We start from the raw sequence: 24,811 nt of genomic DNA on the forward strand, positions 1-24,811 counted from the left end.
GGTCCTGGGATCAAACCCCGTATCGGGCTCTTTGTTTGGTGGGGAGCCTGCTTAATCCTCTCTCTCTGCCTGCCTCTCTGCCTACTTGTGATCTCTCTCTCTCTGTCAAATAAATAAAAATAAAATAAAATAAAATAAAACACCCACTTAAATTAGGAATAAAAGAAAAATTCCTCAACATAATAAAAACCATGTGTGAAAAATCCACAGCTACATCAGAGTTAATGGTGAACGACTGAACCTTTTCTTCTAAAATTAGGAACAAGAAACAAACTGAGGGTTTTTTTGGGGGGGGTTTCAGTGAGCCTGGTGGTGGGTATTAAGGAGGGCACATATTGCATAGAGCATTGGATGTTTTGCATAAACAATGAATCTTGGAACACTGAAAAAATAAAATAAAATAAATTTTTAAAAAGGAAGGAAATGCTTTTTCTTTTTCTTTCTTTCTTTTTTTTTGGTGAGGGAGAGAGGAAGTGCACACACATGCATGCTTGAATGGGGCAGGAGGGGTCAGGGGGGAGGAAAAGAGAGAGAGAATTTTAAGCAGGCTCCATGCCCAGCATGGAGTCCAGTGTGGAACTCAGTCTCATAACCTGAGATCATGACCTGAGCTGAAATCAAGAATCAGACGCTCGGAGGAGTCAAGATGGCGGAGAAGTAGCAGGCTGAGACTACCTCAGCTAGCAGGAGATCAGCTAGAGAGCTTATCTAAAGATTGCAAACACCTGCAAATCCATCGGCAGATCGAAGAGAAGAAGAACAGCAATTCTAGAAACAGAAAAACAACCACTTTCTGAAAGGTAGGACTGGCGGAGAAGTGAATCCAAAGCGACTGGAAGATAGACCCTGGGGGGAGGGGCCGGCTCCCGGCAAGCGGGGGAGCAACGGAGCACAAAATCAGGACTTTTAAAAGTCTGTTCCACTGAGGGACATCGCTCCGGAGGCTAAACCGGGGCGAAGCCTACTCGGGGTCGGCGTGACCTCAGGTCCCGCGGGGTCACAGAAGGATCGGGGGTGTCTGAGTGTCGCAGAGCTTGTGGATATTGGAACGGGAAAGCCGGCTGCAGAGACAGAGCCGACAGTAAGCTCGCAGCTCAGTGTTGCCTTGAGCCAGTCGCGGGCTCGGTGAGCTCGGAGCGCGGCCGGAGGTTAGGCAGACGCGAGTTACTAGGAGCTGTTCGCTGAGGGCGCACAGGGGAGCGGGGCCCCGGACTCTCGGCTCCTCCGGGCCGGAGACCAGGAGGCCGCCATTTGTATTCCCGTCCTCCGGAACTCTACGGAAAGCGCTCAGGGAACAAAAGCTCCTGAAAGCAAAGCCGAGCAGATCACTCAGCCCGGCCGCTGGTAAGGGCGGTGTAATTCCGCCTGGGGCAAAGACACTTGAGAATCACTACACCAGGCCCCTCCCCCAGAAGATCAACAAGAAATCCAGGCAAGACCAAGTTCACCTAACAAGGAGTGCAGTTTCAATACCAAGGAGAGAGCAGCAGAATTCCAGAGGAGGAGAAAACAAACCACGGAACTCATGGCTTTCTGCCTGTGATTTTTTAGTCTTGCAGTTAACTTATTTTTTTTTCTTTTTCATTTTTTTTCTCTTCTTCTGCTAAAATTTTTTATAACTTCTACCCTTTTCTTTTTTAACGTTTTTTAACTAGATTATCTAATATATATATATTTTGCTTTATTATAATTTTCTTTATTCATTTTCTTTTTTTTAATTCTTTTTTTCTTTTTTTTTCTTTCTTTCTTTTTGAACCTCTTTTTATCCCCAAATCAGAAGAGATCCTAATCTCTTCAATCTTTTTTTTTCTTAATTCTTTTTAAAATTCTTGATTGAATTTTTAATTCAATCTCTTTTTTTTAATTCTTTTTTTCTTTTTTTTCTTTCTTTCTTTTTGAACCTCTTTTTATCCCCAAATCAGAAGAGATCCCAATCAGAAGAGATTGGGAGATCCCAATCAAAGGAGATCCCAATCAGGGGAGATCCCTCACTCAATCGTGAGGGGGGAGAAATCCCCAATCATGATTTGGGATCTCTTCTGATTTGGTTAAAGCATATTTTCCTGGGATTGTTGCCACCCTTTTAGTATTTTACTTGCTCCTTCATATACTCTTAGCTGGACAAAATGACAAGGCGGAAAAATTCACAACAAAAAAAAGAACAAGAGGCAGTACTGAAGGCTAGGGACCTAATCAATACAGACATTGGTAATATGTCAGATCTAGAGTTCAAAATGACAATTCTCAAGGTTATAGCCGGGCTTGAAAAAGGCATGGAAGATATTAGAGAAACCCTCTCCAGAGATATAAAAGCCCTTTCTGGAGAAATAAAAGAACTAAAATCTAACCAAGTTGAAATAAAAAAAGCTATTAATGAAGTTCAATCAAAAATGGAGGCTCTCACTGCTAGGATAAATGAGGCAGAAGAAAGAATTAGCGATATAGAAGACCAAATGACAGAGAATAAAGAAGCTGAGCAAAAGAGGGACAAACAGCTACTGGACCATGAGGGGAGAATTCGAGAGATAAGTGACACCATAAGACGAAACAACATTAGAATAATTGGGATTCCAGAAGAAGAAGAAAGAGAGAGGGGAGCAGAAGGTATACTGGACAGAATTATTGGGGAGAATTTCCCCAATATGGCAAAGGGAACGAGCATCAAAATTCAGGAGGTTCAGAGAACGCCCCTCAAAATCAATAAGAATAGGCCCACACCCCGTCACCTAATAGTAAAATTTACAAGCCTTAGTGACAAAGAGAAAATCCTGAAAGCAGCCCGGGAAAAGAAGTCTGTAACATACAATGGTAAAAGTATTAGATTGGAAGCTGACTTATCCACAGAGACCTGGCAGGCCAGAAAGAGCTGGCATGACATTTTCAGAGCACTAAACGAGAAAAACATGCAGCCAAGAATACTATATCCAGCTAGGCTATCATTGAAAATAGAAGGAGAGATTAAAAGCTTCCAGGACAAACAAAAACTGAAAGAATTTGCAAACACCAAACCAGCTCTACAGGAAATACTGAAAGGGGTCCTCTAAGCAAAGAGAGAGCCTACAAGTGGTAGATCAGAAAGGAACAGAGACAATATACAGTAACAGTCACCTTACAGGCAATACAATGGCACTAAAATCATATCTCTCAATAGTTACCCTGAATGTTAATGGGCTAAATGCCCCAATCAAAAGACACAGGGTATCAGAATGGATAAAAAAACAAAACCCATCTATATGTTGCCTCCAAGAAAGTCATTTTAAACCCGAAGACACCTCCAGACTTAAAGTGAGGGGGTGGAAAAGAATTTACCATGCTAATGGACATCAGAAAAAAGCAGGAGTGGCAATCCTTATATCAGATCAATTAGATTTTAAGCCAAAGACTATAATAAGAGATGAGGAAGGACACTATATCATACTCAAAGGGTCTGTCCAACAAGAAGATCTAACAATTTTAAATATCTATGCCCCCAACGTGGGCGCAGCCAACTATATAAACCAATTAATAACAAAATCAAAGAAACACATCAACAATAATACAATAATAGTAGGGGACTTTAACACTCCCCTCACTGAAATGGACAGATCATCCAAGCAAAAGATCAACAGGGAAATAAAGGCCTTAAATGATACACTGGATGAGATGGACATCACAGATATATTCAGAACATTTCATCCCAAAGCAACAGAATACACATTCTTCTCTAGTGCACATGGAACATTCTCCAGAATAGATCACATCCTCAGTCCTAAATCAGGACTCAACCGGTATCAAAAGATTGGGATCATTCCCTGCATATTTTCAGACCACAATGCTCTGAAGCTAGAACTCAACCACAAGAGGAAGTTTGGAAAGAACACAAATACATGGAGACTAAACAGCATCCTTCTAAAGAATGAATGGGTCAACCGGGAAATTAAAGAAGAATTGAAAAAAATCATGGAAACAAATGATAATGAAAATACAACGGTTCAAAATCTGTGGGACACAACAAAGGCAGTCCTGAGAGGAAAATATATAGTGGTACAAGCTTTTCTCAAGAAACAAGAAAGGTCTCAGGTACACAACCTAACCCTACACCTAAAGGCGCTGGAGAAAGAACAAGAAAGAAACCCTAAGCCCAGCAGGAGAAGAGAAATCATAAAGATCAGAGCAGAAATCAATGAAATAGAAACCAAAAAAACAATAGAACAAATCACCCAAACTTGGAGCTGGTTCTTTGAAAGAATTAATAAAATTGAAAAAACCCTTGGCCAGACTTATCAAAAAGAAAAGAGAAAGGACCCAAATAAATAAAATCATGAATGAAAGAGGAGAGATCACAACTAACACCAAAGAAATACAAACTATTATAAGAACATACTATGAGCAACTCTACGCCAACAAATTTGACAATCTGGAAGAAATGGATGCATTCCTAGAAACATATAAACTACCAAAATTGAACCAGGAAGAAATAGAAAGCCTGAACAGACCCATAACCAGTAAGGAGATTGAAACAGTCATTAAAAATCTCCAAACAAACAAAAGCCCAGGGCCAGACGGCTTCCCGGGGGAATTCTACCAAACATTTAAAGAAGAACTAATTCCTATTCTCCTGAAACTGTTCCAAAAAATAGAAATGGAAGGAAAACTCCCAAACTCATTTTATGAGGCCAGCATCACCTTGATCCCAAAACCAGACAAGGATCCCATCAAAAAAGAGAGCTATAGACCAATATCCTTGATGAACACAGATGCAAAAATTCTCACCAAAATACTAGCCAATAGGATTCAACAGTACATTAAAAGGATTATTCACCACGACCAAGTGGGATTTATCCCAGGGCTGCAAGTTTGGTTCAACATCCGCAAATCAGTCAATGTGATACAACACATCAATAAAAGAAAGAACAAGAACCATATGATACTCTCAATAGATGCTGAAAAAGCATTTGACAAAGTACAGCATCCCTTCCTGATCAAAACCCTTCAAAGTGTAGGGATAGAGGGCACATACCTCAATATTGTCAAAGCCATTTATGAAAAACCCACTGCAAATATCATTCTCAATGGAGAAAAACTGAAAGCTTTTCCACTAAGGTCAGGAACACGGCATGGATGTCCATTATCACCACTGCTATTCAACATAGTACTAGAAGCCCTAGCCTCAGCAATCAGACAACAAAAGGAAATTAAAGGCATCCAAATCGGCAAAGAAGAAGTCAAATTATCACTCTTCGCAGATGATATGATACTCTATGTGGAAAACCCAAAAGACTCCACTCCAAAACTGCTAGAACTTATACAGGAATTCAGTAAAGTGTCAGGATATAAGATCAATGCACAGAAATCAGTTGCATTTCTCTACACCAACAACAAGACAGAAGAAAGAGAAATTAAGGAGTCAATCCCATTTACAATTGCACCCCAAACCATAAGATACCTAGGAATAAACCTAACCAAAGAGGCTAAGAATCTATACTCAGAAAACTATAAAGTACTCATGAAAGAAATTGAGGAAGACACAAAGAAATGGAAAAATGTTCCATGCTCCTGGATTGGAAGAATAAATATTGTGAAAATGTCTATGCTACCTAAAGCAATCTACACATTTAATGCAATTCCTATCAAAGTACCATCCATCTTTTTCAAAGAAATGGAACAAATAATTTTAAAATTTATATGGAACCAGAAAAGACCTCGAATAGCCAAAGGGATATTGAAAAACAAAGCCAAAGTTGGTGGCATCACAATTCCGGACTTCAAGCTTTATTACAAAGCTGTCATCATCAAGACAGCATGGTACTGGCACAAAAACAGACACATAGACCAATGGAACAGAATAGAGAGCCCAGAAATAGACCCTCAACTCTATGGTCAACTAATCTTCGACAAAGCAGGAAAGAATGTCCAATGGAAAAAAGACAGCCTCTTCAATAAATGGTGTTGAGAAAATTGGACAGCCACGTGCAGAAAAATGAAATTGGACCATTTCCTTACACCACACACAAAAATAGATTCAAAATGGTTTAAGGACCTCAATGTGAGAAAGGAATCCATCAAAATCCTTGAGGAGAACACAGGCAGCAACCTCTTCGACCTCAGCCGCAGCAACATCTTCCTAGGAACATCGCCAAAGGCAAGGGAAGCAAAGGCAAAAATGAACTTTTGGGATTTCATCAAAATCAAAAGCTTTTGCACAGCAAAGGAAACAGTTAACAAAACCAAAAGACAACTGACAGAATGGGAGAAGATATTTGCAAATGACATATCAGATAAAGGACTAGTGTCCAAAATCTATAAAGAACTTAACAAACTCAACACCCAAAGAACAAATAATCCAATCAAGAAATGGGCAGAGGACAAGAACAGACGTTTCTGCAAAGAAGACATCCAGATGGCCAACAGACACATGAAAAAGTGCTCCATATCACTCGGCATCAGGGAAATACAAATCAAAACCACAATGAGATATCACCTCACACCAGTCAGAATGGCTAAAATCAACAAGTCAGGAAATGACAGATGCTGGCGAGGATGCGGAGAAAGGGGAACCCTCCTACACTGTTGGTGGGAATGCAAGCTGGTGCAACCACTCTGGAAAACAGCATGGAGGTTCCTCAAAATGTTGAAAATAGAACTGCCCTATGACCCAGCAATTGCACTACTGGGAATTTACCCTAAAGATACAAACGTAGTGATCCAAAGGGGCACGTGCACCCGAATGTTTATAGCAGCAATGTCCACAATAGCCAAACTATGGAAAGAACCTAGATGTCCATCAACAGATGAATGGATCAAGAAGAAGTGGTATATATACACAATGGAATACTATGCAGCCATCAAAAGAAACGAAATCTTGCCATTTGCGACAACATGGATGGAACTAGAGCGTATCATGCTTAGCGAAATAAGTCAAGCGGAGAAAGACAACTATCATATGATCTCCCTGATATGAGGGAGTGGTGATGCAACATGGGGGCTTAAGTGGGTAGGAGAAGAATCCATGAAACAAGATGGGATAAGGAGGGAGACAAACCATAAGTGACTCTTAATCTCACGAAACAAACTGTGGGTTGCTGGGGGGAGGGGGTTGGGAGAAGGGGGGTAGGGTTATGGACATTGGGGAGTGTATGTGCTTTTGGGCAAATTGTAAGGGGAGATGAACCATGAGAGACTATGGACTCTGAAAAACAATCTGAAGGGTTTGAAGTGGCGGGGGGGTGGGAGGTTGGGGTACCAGGTGGTGGGTATTATGGAGGGCACAGCTTGCATGGAGCACTGGGTGTGGTGAAAAAATAATGAATACTGTTTTTCTGAAAATAAATAAATTGAAAAAAAAAAAAAAGAATCAGACGCTCAAACAACTGAGCCGTGCATGCACTCCAAAAGGAAGGAAATTCTGGCACATGCTACAAACATAGATAAACCTGAAGACATTGCTAAATGAAGTAAGCCATTCACAAAAGGACAAATACTAATATGATGCCATATATAAGAGGTGTTTAGAGTAGTTAAATTCAAAGAAATAGAAAGTTAACCAGTGATTACCAGGAGACTGTGTAGAGGGAAATGTGGACTTATTGTTTAATGGATACAGTTTCAGAGTTTCAGTTTGGGATGATAAAAATTTCTAGAGATGAATTGTGGTGATGGTTGCACAACAGGGTGGATATGCTGAATTCTACTGGTTTGCACACTTAAAAATTAATATTTTATGTTATGTATATTAACCACAATAAAAAATTTAAGTATTCAGATGGAAGGAAAATAGAAACTGATAGTTTCTGCATTTCATGTATTTAATGGATAGTCAATATGGTCAAAGAGGTATTGGGGCCTCTCTTAGACTATTTCAAGGAATGGTTTCATTCATTCGTGCTTGATCAGGGTCTTTCCCTGACTGATCAGCTGGGTCAAGAGTGGGCATATATACTGTCCATCATGGGACAAGTGGACACAAAAAATATCAGGGAATAAAATCATATTGTCTAAAGTGATAAAGATTCCATTCAAATAACAAGTTGGGTAGGGAAGGCACACTTCCAAGAAAATACTAGGAAGAACATTCCAAAGCTGATATATCAGTTATGAAATAGTCATGAAAACAGAAACTACTTTTGTTTCTTTTGTTTGTTTTGTTTTGTTCTGTTTTTTTAAGCATAATCCATTTGTTGAGTTGATAGAGGAACTGAAACTAAAAGTAGTGGCTCATGAAGCAGCTGAGAGCTGAGTAACTGTACAAGGAAGCAACAATTTAAGGCTGAAGCGACAAGTGACAAGATGGTGTTGCGAGCCCAGAGGCCTGGGCCTCATTGCAGAAGACAATACCAAACAAGGCCTGTCATGTGAAAGCTGGAACAATGGAGGGGATGAGCAAGCTTCCAGATACCAGTTGAAGCATACAAGAAGTGAGGAAACCCCACATTGTCCTTTCTTCCCCACTCACAATTTTCATCTAATGCTTCCTACAGCCACTGAACCCAGCAGGAAGCCAGCAGAAAGCAGAAATGGGATATGATGGACAGGTGCCATTTCCACTGCAGTAGAGGGCAGCAGGAAAGGGACAGGACAAATCTCAGAGCAAATAGGAGAAGACCAGCTTTAATGTTCACCCCAGATATTAGTATTAGAGAGAAAAAAAAGTATCTATGAGAAAAAGGGCTGAAAAAAACTCAAGGGCTCATTTTTAACAAATATATTTTACTTCTGTTAATCACTTAGACCTAAGATGGAAAGCCGCTTTGAGAATTTATTGAAGGTTAGAAACCTTTGGTCCTAGCTTACTCTGGAATTCTGGCTTTGGAGCTATACAGCTGAAGGCCTGCTCTGTGAGAAAGCTTTTTTTTTTTTTTTCCTTCCTCTCTCTCTCTCTTTTTTTTTTAAGACTTTATATGTTTATTTGACAGACAGAGATCCCAACTAGGCAGAGAGGCAAGAGGCAGGCAGAGAGAGAGAGAAAGGTGGAAGCAGGCTCCAGGCTGAGCAGAGAGATCGATCCCAGGACCCTGAGACTATGACCTGAGCCAAAGGCAGAGGCTTAACTCACTGAGCCACACAGGTGCCCCTGTGATAGAGCTTTTATATTTGCCTCCCACCATCCAGTTATCAAGAGCCTTGCATCAGGGACGCCTGGTATCTCAGTTAATTAGCGTCTGCCTTTGGTTCAGGTCATGATGCCAGGGTCCTGGGATCAAGTTCCACATCAGGCTCCTTGCTCAGCAGGGAGCCTGCTTCTCCCTCTCTTTCTGCCTCTTCCCTCTGCTTATTCTCTCTCTCTTAAATAAATAAATAAATAAATAAATAAATAAAATCTTTACAAAAAGAGAGAGAGAGCGCTTTGCATCAGGCTATTAATATAATTCTGGTATTTGGGAAACTGTCTGTAGTTTGGTTCCATCAGATCCAAGAACACAACATTTTCAAAGTTAAGTGGTTACATTTTTCATTAAGAGCAATAGGAGAGATATTTATTACCTTTTGAAATGATAAACAAGTGTTACCCTTATTCATTCATACAACCATTCATCTATTTATTCATTCTTTCAATCACCATGCACCCTGAGTTTTACTGTGCTTTAATGTGATGGCAGACGGTCCTTAGGACTCAAAGATATTTCCTGAAAGAACAAACAATTTTATTTTCAGGCAATATGAATTAGATTGAAGCTAAACTTACAGGCAGAATATTTGTTTGTACTCTGAGTCTTAATCACTGTCCAGAAAAAACATAAATATGTATATACATTCATAGCCTCTATTATCAACTAAATAACATTGTTTAAGGTCCCTCTAGAGTGTAAGCTGCATGAGAACAAAATATTTACTTTCCTATCTTCATAGAATCCAAAATAATGGCCAGGAGTGAATGGGTGTTTAGTAAACAGTCAAAATTATTAAAACTAAGAGTTCTTTAGAATAGTTCTTTAGAATAGAATAGAACAATATTAGAATAAATGTGTGAATAAATTGTTAACCCCTTTTGAAAACATTTTTCTTTATTTTTAGGTGATCAACACATGGTAAATGTTTATTGAAAAGACATGAAAACAATATTTTGAAGAGATGAATGCATTCCCATATTAATCACAACCTTCGCAATAGCCAAGATATGGAAACAACCTAAATGAACTTCAGTGGATGAATAGGTAAAAAAGATTTGGTACGTATACACAATAGAATATTATTCAGCCCTGATTAAAAAAAAAAAGGGTATCCTGCTACAACATGGGTGAACCTTGAGCACATTACATTAGTGAGAAAAGTCAGACAGAGAAAGACAAAGAGTGTATGATCTCACTTACATGGCGAATCTGAAAAAGCAAGTTTTTTTTTTCTTTTTGTTCTTCAGTTTAGGGTGTCTCTATACCCAGGTTGTCAAACATCTATTTGATTCAAGCTCTCAATGAGAACAGATATTTCTATAGAGAAGCTTGCTTTTTCAGTAAATCATACCATTTATTGGCCACATATTCATCATTATATGTTTCTTTCATAAAAATGCAAAGCCCTTTTTCCTTCTCAATGTTTGAATCCACAGCAGATGGGTCAGTTTAAAATCTGCAGTGGAGATGTGTTGACATCCTTGCAGAGACAGGGGTTGTATTCACAAGGTCACAGAGTAGGAGACATCAACAGAAAAGTGTGTCTTGTTCTCCTAGCCTTTAAATCATCTTGGAGACCTTCATCTCATGTCTAAAATCCAAACTATCTATTAACCCAGACCTTTGGAGTGTTTGTAGAATTCTGGCAATTGAAAACGATCATGGAGATGTCAACATTTTGTTTTTCCAGGAAATGCATATATACTACGTTCTAGGCCTAAACATACTTTGAAGAGATGTACAGAAAAATAGGTAATGGTTCTTGTTCTCAGATGAACTTTACTCTTATTTGAAAACCAATACTAGACCCCATTTAGTTGCTCCTGGTCCAGGACTGCATTTTTTTACTGGATCCTATGTGTCCTGTTTTAATAAGGAGACTGTGTGTCTTTCTGGTATCTGGGTATCACTGCTGACTTGGATCCTGATTGCAAGAGTCCACAAATGTCCAGGCATTCCCATTTCCCCAGGACACTGGCTACATAGTACTCCCATGCATGCACATGTTCAATTTATACTACCAATTTATGTAGATAGATACTTAAATAATTGAATTAAGCAATATTTTGTCATTTAAAGTGATGCCTGAGTGGATTTTATATATATTTACAATTTTGCACATGTATTCTTCCTAAAAGTTAACACGGAATATCGAAGTATACATGCACTTATTCTATCTGATGTGAGTCAGGCACTGACATTTTCTTATAGGCGATTTTTATATTTAAAACTTTGCTGAATAAAAGTGAAAACCATGAGCACCAAAAATAGGCCAGAGGATATAGCCACAGGAGTATATAGCTGTCCTTTAAAAGGAGTGCTAATTCCCTTTAAATAGTGAGACCATACCTGTCACTATGCGATCAACAAATCTAATAGGGGCAGTAACTATTTTAAGAACATCACGGCCGAATCCCTCCACAGCTTGTGTGAACCAGGAAGTAGTGTTTTTTTCAGTAGCAGCAAGCCTAGATTTCAACTTCTTTATCTCTGCATCCATGCTCTCAGATTTCTCTCTAAATCCTTCATTTAATAGATCTTTTTGGACCTAAACAAAAATTAAGAAAATAAAATTGTTAAAATCATCATTCTTTTCAAGAATTGCACTTCATATCCAGAAACATGGTCAAACTATCTATGTTTTACTCTTAAAATTGCTCCTTTTTACTCAATCCTGAAAGGAGATTTGGCATTGAGGATTATCTCCAGTCTTGCATCGAAACATTGAGAGGAAGCATAATTTAAAGCCTTCCTCATATTCACACGACATTAAGATTTTGCTAGGATGCTCAGCTTGATATGAGGACAAATTTACATGTTTCAGTCAAAAAATGCCAGTTAAAGGTAGCCTTGGTCTGATTGCACTACCTCTTAATCCCACTTGGGTTGGTATAGTCACCCAAATAATAGAAATGATGGGAACTTATAAACTCTTCTAGAAATCTATTATAAACATGTTTGATGGACAATGAGAGAATTCCTCCCAATGCCATCTGATAACTTGGGTAAACTACCCACACCTGGAGACAATATAGCAAGTTTAGAAGCTATCACTTCCCTGTGTTTTTAAGTCTGTACATTTCTGATAGTTGTATGTCAACATAGACCTATCTCAAGGACTTTGGGCAGCAGTAGAGTTTCTGAATTGTCAGTGATCTTGGTAAAGCAAACCAGTCGCTGCTCAAATTAAGTACGTATAGTTGGAATATCTATCTAATCAAGCCTCATGAGATCATTTAAAAATCCCCCAAATAGCAGCTCAAATGCTATTTGTATTCTCCAAGGACTTGGAGGGACCATAGTCATCTTGAACCCTCCAGAGTCAATGTACAGAGTGCAATCCAAAGGCTTCTTTAGAAAAGAAGGAGGAAGAAGAAGGGAAGGAAGAGGGGCTACAGGAGGGAAAGGAGAAAGAAAAGGAGAGGCAGAGGAAGAGGGAGAAGAGAAGAATTCAAAGAATTCAGTGTTTTAATAAGTCACAAGTGGTTAATGACAATGGTGCTTCCTGTCATGAGCTCAATGTAGCCTTCTTTTCCTGGGATACCAGAAGAAGGACCACCAAGTATTACCAAGACCATGACTAGACTTACCTTCAATTTATGCTCCAATATCATGTTCTGTTCTTTTATTAGGTTTTCTCTCTCATTCTCCAGTTTCTCTTTCAGTTGGTCTATGTTTTCCTGGAGAGTCTTTTCTTGAGCCTCCATATGCTGTTGCTGCTCCAGTAGTTTCTGTTTTAGCATCTCCTGTTCCCTCTCAGCTGCCTCCTTGCTGACCCACTCCTCTGCCCCAAGGAAAGTTTAGAGAGGCAAGACAATTAAGCAAGGATTGATATCTATCTTTCTAAGCTCAGAGACAAAACCAAATTGGAAGGGAAGGTGGAAAATCTCTGAATCATTCATGTCCTCACCATCGGAACCACATTTCAGAATATTTTGGAAAAGTCCCTGTCTGGCTAACATACCACAACAACTTGCCTTGTTTTTAGACTTAGCAGAGTTGTTCCAAGAAGAGGAAGCTCCTTGTTTTGCCCTCACACCTGCCTGAGGGCTATACCCAACCCATTGTGAGCCAAGCCCTGTCCCATACCTGCTATGGCCTTCTCCCCATCAGTGAGGGCTTTATCTGCCTGCCAGATGGATTCCTCTATTGAAGCCTGTGACTGCAGAAAGCTCTGGAGGACCTCATTCGCCTGAGGAACCAAGAAGAAGCAAAGAACTTAGAGTTCCACTATGGAGATTAGTGATGCAAAAACAAGTATATCCATATAATTTTTGCCTCATGCTTAAAATTCTACAGTGGCTCCATACAAGGTGTCCAAGCTCCTTTGTGTGACCAGAGATTCTCCATAACTTCTGCTTACTGTCTCTCTCCAGGCTCTCCCCCAGTGCTACCTACTTTCTTCTATCCAGGAAGTTACTACTAATAACTTCTTCTTCTTCTTTTTTTTCTTTTCAGCATAACAGAATTCATTGTTTATGCACCCCACCCAGTGCTCCATGCAATCCATGCCCTCCATAATACCCACGACCTGGTTCCCTGAACCTCCTACCCCCTGCCCCTTCAAAACCCTCAGATTGTTTTTCAGAGTACATAGTCTCTCATGGTTCACCTCCCCTTCCAATTTCCCCCAACTTGCTTCTCCTCTCCATCTCCCTATGTCCTCCATGCTATTTGTTATGCTCCACAAATAAGTGACACCATATGATAATTGACTCTCTCTGCTTGACTTATTTCACTCAGCATAATCTCTTCCAGTCCCATCCATGTTGATACAAAAGTTGGGTATTCATCCTTTCTGATGGAGGCATAATACTCCATAGTGTATATGAACCACATCTTCCTTATCCATTCGTCCACTGAAGGGCATCTTGGTTCTTTCCACAGTTTGGTAACTGTGGTCATTGCTGCTATAAACATTGCGGTACAGATGGCCCTTCTTTTCACTACATCTGTATCTTTGGGGTAAATACCCAACTACTAATAACTTCTAGTAACAAGTAACTTCTAGTAACCTACTTCTAGGTTCCAGCCAGTCAGAACTGTGTTTAGTTCTATAAATCTGCAATCTCTAGTACTTTGATATATTTGCTTCTCACTGGGAAAAGCTGCCTGTAATTTGTGCCATTGCTCTCCTCTGTTATTTGCTGGCTTTAACTTTAGGCAAGTTATTTTAACCTGCCTGTGCCTCTCAGTTCATATCTATAAAATGTCGACAATAGATGTAGATGTGTCTTAATGTTGTTTGAAGGATTAAGCTAAAAAATCCAGTGAAACAGCTTTATGTTATGCCTATAGGAAATAAGAGTCCAGTATATATTAGTTGCATTTATTATTATCATTATTTAAAAATTATTATTATAGTTGTTACCACAACCTATGCAGCCCATTCTCTTTATTTAGTTATATCATTTTTAAATCCAAGTATAGTTGACACACAGTATTACATTAGTTTCAGATGTACAACAGAGTGTTTTGACAAGTTTATCTATTATGTTATGTTCACCACAAGTACAGCCAGCATCTGTCTCATTACATTGCTATTAGAATATCTTTGACTGTATTCCTTATGCTGTGTCTTTTATTCTCATGACTTATTCAGCTTCATAACTGGAAGCCTGTATCTCTCACCACCCTTTACCCATTTTGTCCATTCTACCAACGCCCCCCTTGGCAACCATCCTTTTGTTTTCTGTGTTTATAGATCTGATTCTTTTTGTTTGCTTATTCATTTGTGTGTGTGTGTGTGTTTTAATATTCCACTTATGAGTGAAATCACATGGTATTTCTCTTTCTCAGTCTGACTTATTTCACTTAGCAAATATCCTTTAGGTCCATCTCTGTTATCTCAGATGGCACGATCGCATCCTTTCTATGACTGCATAACAGTACACCATATGGAGACCATCGTCACAGATTGATATGTATTATAACTTTGTATGCAATTGTCCGTGTATTTGACTTCCTCTCTTACATTTGATCATACTTAAGTACAATGACTCTAACTTGTAAATTGTCAGCACTTGGCATCGTCAATGCTGTGTTGTTGGATGAAGAAATGAGTAATTTCTGTTCTGTCTCTTGTTGATTTCAGAAATCCATACTCTTTTGGGGAAATAGGCATTTGCACTCTTCTCAGGAGTAAATAGCAAATAGTGGACTTCAGAAGCTAAACTGTCATGATATCCCCATGCTGTTGTCACCCACAACAGGGGCTGTGCTCTCAGATTATTTGGCGACCCCTTAGACTCTATCATGTAGGCTCCCCATGCTCCCCTATTCCTCACCTTCACTCCTTTCCTGGGTACTTGTGAATATTTCCATTCAATACTTTCTTTTGCTTCCCTGTAGAGCTTGTATCCCCCAGGAACAGAGAAAGTTCCTGCTGAAATACTTTCCCTTAGGACCTGTGACATCTCATCAAGCCTGGACTGGCAGTATTTAAGGGATGCCTCTTCATTCTGCTGCAAGAAATGCTCTTTCTTATCCTTTATGAGTTCCTACAAGGGGAAAGTAGAGAGATGTCACCTGAAGAAAGGAACAGAAACAATACCATTCCAAAGAATCTGGTAGAAGGACTGGTCTAACTGTGGTCCTCATGAGAAAAGTGTTCTGTTGCAGAAGGACATGGAATAAAACAGGAATCACAAGACTTGATTTACTCACAACCTTGAAGGCTCTCTGCAAGACTCTGGGCAAGTTTCTTAAACTTCCTGGTTCTTCTGAAATGTTGGAGTTGTATTGCCTAATCTCTGGGACTCCTTGCCACTGGAGCATTCAGTGATTTCATCGTCAATGATACAGTGATACAACAGGGAGCAATATAAGTTGAAAATGACTTGGAATGAGCATCTGATAAGAGAAAATTTCCTTCGTGACAATGGGAGTATGTTCCAGAAAGCAGAAAGCACCCATGCTTAAGAATGACTTTTGGGTGTTGTGGGCAGGCTTGGAATCCACAGAAGTATTCAGATCAGGAAGATATCTATTGATTTTACTTCAGAGATAAGAGAGATAAAGTGCTCCAGTTTTAGGAGGAAAGGAAAAAGAAAGAAATGTAGTCATTTGAAACTCTCTTTCTCATGAGAATCTAGATTTCTTTTATCCTTGAGTAAGACATGAGCCACCGGGTCAATAAAGGTAATTCTAGGGTTCATTCTTTAAAGGGAAGGGTCCTGAAGAATAATTACTAAGACACATTACCACAAGAGACTTCTGGAACTCCTGTTTGTCATCCTTGAAGGAATGATTCATGAACACTTCAATGGCTTCCTTCTCACAGTCTGCATGCACATCCAGCAGCTCCTGGAGCGTGTCTGTGGGGAGTGCCAGTCGCTGGGACATCTGCTCACTGTAGTGGTTGGCTGCCTTCTGCACGGCCTAAGAGTTCTCAAACTGGGCTAGTGTTTTCATTGCATTCTCCAAACAAGGCACTGCTCCAGTATTGATGGCATCCACATAGGTCACCACCAGAGTCTTCAGCCCTGAATGAGTCAGGATATTGAAAGGATAAATATAGAATATTAGACTGAAGTCACAGGTGTGCACACATACTCACACCTCCCCCCACCCACCACAAACATAGAGCCCTGTGTCCTATCTTCACCTTTGTTTTCCTATTGACTCTTAATTTTTATGGTTCTCCAGGGCACATGGCTAAAATAATTTTTTAAAACTCTTTCCTCAACATTCTAAATGGTATCTGGAGAACATAACTTCCCATTTAAAAAAAAAAAAGCAAAATAGATTACACAGGTAGACAGATGAGACAGGATAAATCAGATTATATTTATTCCTAATTCTGAATTCTGAATGGATTTTTACTGATTCCTGAGCTAATATTTATTTTTAGACTGCTCTAAATTCCTCAAATATTTTTTATATTCTTTTTGCAAATAACACTTATGAGATAGGACTTCCCGTGGAGGGGGAATGCAAATATTCCATTCTTATACCCACTTAGTGATTTATTTTTGTCAGTGAAGGATTTAAAACAAAAATTTATTTATTTATTTGAAAGAGAGCAGGAAAGGGGATGGGGCCAGAGGGAGAAGCAGACTCCCCGCTGAGCAGGGAGCCTGATGCAGGACTCAATCCTGGGACTCCAAGATCATGGCCTGAGCCAAAGGGAGTCATTTAACCAACTGAGTCACCCAGGCACCCAGTGGAGGATTTTTTTACATAAGTAGATGCCATAGGTATCAGTGACAAAGTGTGTCATTTGGGAGAGTGATTTATAAACCCCTAAAAGTGAGATAATTATAAAATATACACATCTCTTCATGGAGTTAGAATGTGTGTATACCTAGAATTCCATATAGAATCAAACAAAATGGCTGATATTAGGCCCCACAGAAATGGGAAAAGGAGACTCACGATTTCCAGTGACTGTGACTCCTTCTCTGAGAGTCTTGGTCCTTGCCTGGGTGAGGATGTAAGAACAAAAATTTTTTGCTTGTGTCAGGAATTTAGGACCCAGTTGATGTTCAGGTATATTCTCAATATCAGCTAGGAGTTTTGTGTCATTTACTGGCCGATCAAAGACAAAACACTTAACACTTCCGTTTTGGAAAGAAATGCCTGATGCACTCTCTGAGTAGATTGGATGCTTGGATTCTAGAGTTGTTGCCTGAGGGATAGGAACAACAGATTACCTTGGGAACAGTCTTCAGGCAAGGGGGCTAATAGTTTGTATGATGGGTATTTTTATTCTTTGCTGTCTCCTGTGCTTGAAACACCTTTAACACAGACATTCAATACTTCCTTGAACAGCAAACTCATACCAATGGTAGCATTTTGGAAAGAAATTAGGGGAGACAACTGATCCAGGTAAATGAAACCTGTCGCTCATAACTCCAGACCTAAAAATGGTGGTAGAGTTGTCCATTAGATGTTTACTGAACAAATGGCAAAAAAAAAAATCAAGAGTCAAATGGAACTTTTTGGTCTAATGTAGAAACTGAGCTTGGGACAAAGAGCCACAGTAAAGGGATAATGGAGCAGTGTTAGGAACAATGGTATTAGACATATTCGAACACTCTGATTATTGAAGGAAAACTTCTTTGATGCTAGAAATAATTTGCATAATGTTAGCTTTTTTTTTTTTTTTTTTTTTTTTTTTTCACAAAAACCTCAGAAGAGTAAATGTAACTAAAATGTAATTCTAGGATGTCACCACTAGTCTACAAACTCCTTGAGGTAAAGAACTAGATATGACTTAACACCATTGCTTTTCTACCTATCCAGTTTCTCATTAAATGTTTTCAGAAACTTTTAGTAGAAAACTGAAAGCAAGAATGAGTAAATCAGAATTGATCTTTCTCTCAAGGTTTAATGAGATCTATACCATTGTAAATGTAACCCATTAAAATAATTTATTATTTCAAAATTATAAGATGATAAAAATATGGGAATAATGAGAAAACTATGATATATACAGTAAAATGAATATTCTGATAGTTATCAGAAATATTGAAAAGGTATAGATTGAAAAGGCATACTTCTTCAGGTTTATTTAAAACACATAGTCATTTTTGTATACTATATATCTATATAGGCATTAGAAAATTATATCCTTCTTTGAAAAGATTAATATCTAACTATAAAATATATTTTTATTGAAACATATTGTAGTAAATGTTGATTTTCCTTATAATTTTATGCCTAATATGTTTTGGTTAGTTTTCTTCAACACGGAAGGACAGAAGCCAAAGTAAGGAACGGGTATCTGGTCTTTGGAAAGTTCAAGCACCCTTTGGAATCTAGTAGCTACATTAGCCATTGTTTAAAGAACAGATCAGTTTTGAATAATTTCATTCAAGCCTAGGCTCTGCTTTTCTTGAGTGAACTGATACTCCAGTTCTTAGAGCTTTTCAGCCCAACCTCAAGTAACCATTTATACAGACTTCAATCTAGTCTTGAATACGAATACAAATGCCATCCCAAAGATAACAGACTGTGTTCAGCAGCTTCCACCCTCTGTTGGACCACCCACTGCCCAGGCCTTGTTCTGATACCTCCCATCAGCTTCAAGGCATTCTCCAGGTACTCATCTTCTGTGATAGGATGATCATTTAACTTCAGCTCCAGGGTAAAATCCCATACAGCCCAGATAAAGTGTGGAAAAAAAAACTCACAAACTCAGTTGAATCTTCTGCTCCATCCTTTTCTGGGAAGGACTGTGCCCTGATTAGTTTTGTGAGCTCTGTCACATAACTAGGGTTCAGTTAAGGAAAACAAGTTCCCACTCATCATTCCCACTTTCCTCTAACAATATTATTATAAACACTCTCTTTTGCCCCTCTCTCCACCAAAGGCAGCTAAGCGATAGGGAAGGAGAAACTAACTAGAACTCTATTCCCATCAACATAATGAGATGAGTGGTTTGGTCCCTGGAAGGATACTGCAACTGCTCCAGGGCCTGGTGGTTGATGGTGCCCATGCTGTTGTAGACAAAGGTGCTGCACAGAAGCACAGCCAGTGCAAAGATCCATGAGTCATTCTTAGGGTCACCCTAGAAAGCACATTAGAGCAAGAGTTTTAGGAGTTTAGTCTTTAGAAATTCATTCAGGGGGCACCTGGATGGCTCAGTGGGTTAAGCCGCTGCCTTCAGCTCAGGTCATGGTCTCAGGGTCCTGGGATCGAGCCCCACATCAGGCTCTTTGCTCAGCAGGGAGCTTGCTTCCCCCTCTCTCTCTGCCTACCTGTGATCTTTCTCTGTCAAATAAATAAATAAATAAATCTTTAAAAAAAAAAAGAAATTCATTCAGATACTTCTTCTATCAGTCTTCTATTACTTTAGCTTACATACTTGCCATGCAAAGAAATAACTTTGAAGACAGACATATATACAGATATCAACTTTGACAATTAAAAAAACATTTTTTTGTGATTGTGAGTCTTCCATATATAAAGAGATTCCAATATTGCAGAGGTTTCTTTTTCCTCAATTGGATGAAATAAAGTAACATATATAGAAAAACGAGTACAGTACCTGGTGTGCAATGGTGAGTGTTAGCATTCTATGTAGAGCTATATAAAATATACCAAAGTTGCCATAACTGGGGATTCAAATTATATTCAATTAAATTCCACAAATGTTTATAGGAAGCTACTGAATGTATCCCACTGCTTTTTTTTTCCAATTTATTTATTTTCAGAAAAACAGTATTCATTATTTTTTCACCACACCCAATGCTCCATGCAAGCCGTGCCCTCTATAATATCCACCACCTGGTACCCCAACCTCCCACCCCCCCGCCACTTCAAACCCCTCAGACTGCTTTTTTATTTAAGAAGCAAACTTGAAAATGGCAATCGTTACTTTCAGGGTGACTGTTTTAAAGTGGTGGTGACAAACATCCATAACAATGAATGTAATAAAGATGACAATACCTATAAAGATATTAGTAATCTTATATTTTAGTAATGTCCATAAGCAGTGGAACCTATAGCTATAATAGAAATTAAGATTTAGAATTTTATCAAGGAAGGCCGGAACTGTGGAACTTGGAGAAAGAGTATATATTTTGAAGGCTTACTGGAAGTCTTGAGCTGAGTGTTCAAATGGTCAAATACAGACATGAAGAAACACAGCCTTCGTTCTCAGCATGTCTCATGTGCATGTTGTTTCTTAATACATTTGTGTGTGTGTGTTTGTGGGTCTTAGATTCCACATATGAGTGAAGTCATGAGGTATTTGTCTTTCTCAGTCTTTCTCAGGTATTTGTCTTTCTCAGAAATAAGTCTTTTGACTTATTTCACTTAGCATAATACTCTTTAGGGCTATCCATGTTGTTGGAAATGGCATGATCTCATCCTTTTTTATATCATTGTAATATTATGTTGTGTATTTATACCACATCTTCCTTATCCATTTGTCTATTAATTGACTCTGAGGTTGCTTCCTTATCTTGGCTATTGTAAATAATGCTGCAGTAAACATAGATGTGCATATATCTTTTTGGATTAGTCTTTTCATCTTCTTTGGGTAAACACCCACTAGTGGAATTACTGGAACATATGATATTTCTATTTTTAACTTTTTTAAAAATTTCTTTTCAGGATTCCAGAATTCATTTTTTCTATTTTTAACTTCTTGAAAAATTGCCATACTGATTTCTACAAATAAAAAATTAATAAAAATACAAATAAGCACAGAATGTCTAACTTCTCTTTGGGCCGAAATAGAGAGCTACAGAAATTTAAATACCATTTCCAAGTAAGTCTAAAAGTAAGGCACAAAAGAAGCAATCATTCATGTCACCTATTAGTAGAAAATTAAAATACCAAAAATCCATCTGAAAATATTTTCTATAGAGCAAACATATGCTTTTGTAGAACCAGCACATTCAGAGGTATCTCAAACCCTTCCAGAATGCCCTTTGGATAGCTGGTGAACTTTACCAAAGGAAATGTAAACCCTAATCTTAGCTCCAAACCTCAAATACACGTGTTCATCAGCAAGATAAATCAGAAATATTTCTTCTCCTAGGAAAGCGTTGATATTTCTCCTCTTTCCTACCAAGGCACACTTATGCTTCACATATGTGATGCCACTGTGTTGTGCTGCCCAGATCACCTTATAAAATTAAAGGACTGATTCCCCCAGCTAGTGGGAGTGCTGATGGAAGACAGCTCAAACGTGCCATTCCCTTTAATCAGAAAGGCTTCCAGAGCAGCCTTTCCATGATTTATCAACACCCTTGTCCCAACTCAGGATAACTCAAAAGAGCCATCCCAGCCACAGAACACTCATGGAATTGACAGAATTTAGCAGTTGCCTTCCAGTGCAACTTCTTCCCCTGTCCCAACTTTCTTCTTTCTAATCATATTTTATTAAATCTGACTGCATATATGTGGTCTTCTCAACTGGACTAGATGCTTTGAGGGCAGGAGTTTTACTGCGGTGACTTGCATCCAGAGTACTAAGCCAAAAGACTACAACTCAGCTATTTATTAATTATTTCTTAAATTTATTTTTAAAAAGATTTCATTTACTTATTTGACAGAGAGAGAGAGAGAGAAAGATCACGTAGGCAGAGCAACAGGTAGAGATAGAGGGGGAAGCAGGCTCCCTGCTGAGCAGAGACCCTGATGTGGGGCTCCATCCCAGGACCCTGAAATCATGACCTGAGTTGAAGGCACAGGCTTAACCCACTGAGCCACACAAGCACCCCAGTTATTTCTTAAATTTATTCAAATAACTCACCCAGTGCCAAGAAATAAAATTTTATCTAATGTACCTTGATATCTTACCTAGAAGTGAGATTCAAACAAACCAGCATGCCTTATTTACTATAGTTGGAGTTCAGATTTTGTAAATAGATCACAGCAGTTAAATCACAAAATAATCATGAAGAGGTAAGGAGCAAATCCAGAATAAAAAAGATTTATCTGTAACTGTCTGCCTTACCTTTTCCACATCACCCAGGCCTTCAGTATCCAGAAGGACCAGAGTGTGGTTTGGCTTGCAGGGGTGAGGCACACACCACATCCAGATGCCCTTGGTTTTAGACTGCACTGTAGAGCCCAGAGGGAAGCCTGCAAGCAGACAGGAGAAGGCAACATTCAGTGACAGGAGATTCATCCAAGCAGCCAAAGGGTATGAAGTCACACTTTGGGAAATGTAAGTACTCCAGCATGTAATATGGTTCTTTCTTTATTTCATCAAGAGTGCCCTACTTTGTGTCATCTTTTTCAAGGAGGAGGAGATGTTAAACATGATAATGATGCCAGGCAATGGCTCAAGATGGAGACAAAGGCATTCATGAATCAGGAAAAAAAAAATGGAGATCATTGATAACCATCCATGAGCATTTTGAAAGAATAGTGAGGCACAAAGTCAAAGAGCAGTGTATTAAAGATAGACATGGGAAAAGGAATAGTGGGAAAAGGAAATTGACATCGTATGTTTTCCCAAAGTGATTAAAAAAAAAAAAAGAGGGGAAGAAGGTTGGTAGCTACAATGATATGTGAAACCCAGGAAAAACTTTTAAGATGATAGTTGTTGTGGGATAATTGAGCACAAAGATCAAGAAAGAATTCTTGAGATGTTTCAAGGTGTGCAACTTCGTAAGTTTATTCAGGTAGCATGGGGACAGGACCTGTAGGCAGAAAGAGCTGCAGTTTTGTTGTATGAAGTTGGTGGTTATATGCTTATGACTCAAGAGGAAGGGGATGTGCAGGGAGTATTAGATCATAAATATTTCTTTGAATTTCTACTTGTAAAACTATTCTCACAAGGATTCTCTGGTGCTTATCATTCAGTTCAATATCAACTATTGGTGAGAGGCACAGGCAGCCAGGAGACCCATTCAGCACATATTTGATTCTTAATGGAACTATGCAAGCTATAGGCCAGCCTTCTGGGCTTAAGGTAAACATTTTTCTGCTTCTATCCCTCCTCAATAGATATTCAAACTTCTTTATATGTTGATGGGAATATCCCTTAAAAAAGAAAATGTGTTTCAAGAGAGAGGAGATGCAATTATAAGAGCTCAGTACTCGATCAGGTTAAGAAGGCAGGATCCTGAGCATTAGCAGGGGAGATTTTCCTTAACAGTAGTAAAACAGCATGGTAACAGATTACAATAAGAGTAATTTAGTGGTGAGAATTAGAATCAGAAGGTTAGTTGATTGTGAGGAGTTTGGTTCTCCTTTCTTGTGACCAGGGAAAAAAATGAAAGGCCTAATAGATACAGCTAGAGGTAACCAGTTGGCCCCAGGCTGAGTACAACACTCACCTCGGTTCTGTCCCGCAAGACGGTTCATCAAGTAGGATTTGCCGGTACGATACAGTCCTACAATGGCTACAACCACTACTGGTTGAGAAATACCTTCAAGAATCTGTACAGCTGTCTGGTTCACTGACAGCTGCATATTGTTGTTTTCCACCAGACAGATGGGAGCCGTCATATGGAGTCCAGATGCCATGGCAACCTGACAACCTAGAAAAGCCTCCTAATAGAAATAAAATAACAAAGTAATTCTCTGACTTGGGGTTATCCAAAACACTCATCAGTTTAGGACTAGGTGAAACTTCTGTACTTTCTATGAGACAAAATATAACCTGGAGTTACCTGCAGAGAGCTTCCTCTATTACTCCCCCAAATCTGTGATATTAGTGAAGAAACATTGAGTATTGTTATTCTCCAAAGTTTTGCTTCAATAGTAATAATAAAATTCAAGCAAGTGTTACTGTCACTGAGGGCCTAAAATATACCAGGTCCTGTGATACATACCTTACATATCCAGCTTCATTGATACTTATAAGAACCTACAAGTTCGAAATTATTGTACCCACTTTGCAAGAAAATTAAATGAGTCTAACAAAAGCTGAGTAAGACACAGAGCCAGGATTAAAATTATACAACTGAGGAAAATGGCAAGCTAGGAAGCTCTAAGCTCCAAGAAGATACCAAAAATTACCAAAGCATTGGCTAGAATAATCTTATAGTGATTCTGTAAAGAGTGTCAAATATCTAAAGCAACCAAGGAAGCATCCGATCAAGAAACACACACACACACACACACACACACACACATATTAGAATGGAAGGAAATTCTGTGGTGTTTTTGTTTGTCTTTGGCCCACACACTCCCTGGTGTGGTATTAGTCTTGGTCTGGAGTAGGTGGCAACCCAGTTCTCACTTTTCTCCTTTGACCCAGAGGTAACAGAGCAGACCTTATTCACAGTGTTCTGATCTGTCTGGGGTTTACTTCC

General features: G+C 39.0%; 1 protein-coding gene across 1 annotated transcript in view; it reads right to left on the bottom strand.

Moving 5' to 3' along the window:
• Positions 1-11,179: 11,179 nt before the first annotated feature.
• Positions 11,180-24,811, bottom strand: part of LOC122900174 (guanylate-binding protein 6-like) — a 28,641-nt gene continuing 15,009 nt past the window's right edge. Inside the window, 12 exon segments of the mRNA XM_044238646.1 lie at positions 11,180-11,634; positions 12,677-12,870; positions 13,176-13,278; positions 15,374-15,586; positions 16,290-16,570; positions 17,463-17,640; positions 17,642-17,715; positions 19,103-19,214; positions 19,217-19,301; positions 19,490-19,599; positions 22,501-22,628; positions 23,831-24,047. Coding sequence (XP_044094581.1) covers positions 11,407-11,634; positions 12,677-12,870; positions 13,176-13,278; positions 15,374-15,586; positions 16,290-16,570; positions 17,463-17,640; positions 17,642-17,715; positions 19,103-19,214; positions 19,217-19,301; positions 19,490-19,599; positions 22,501-22,628; positions 23,831-24,020 — 1,896 coding nt within the window. The 5' untranslated portion in view covers positions 24,021-24,047 and the 3' untranslated portion in view covers positions 11,180-11,406.

The sequence above is a fragment of the Neovison vison genome, chromosome 2 (genome assembly GCF_020171115.1).
Source record: "Neovison vison isolate M4711 chromosome 2, ASM_NN_V1, whole genome shotgun sequence".
NCBI classification, from domain to species: Eukaryota; Metazoa; Chordata; class Mammalia; order Carnivora; family Mustelidae; genus Neogale; species Neogale vison.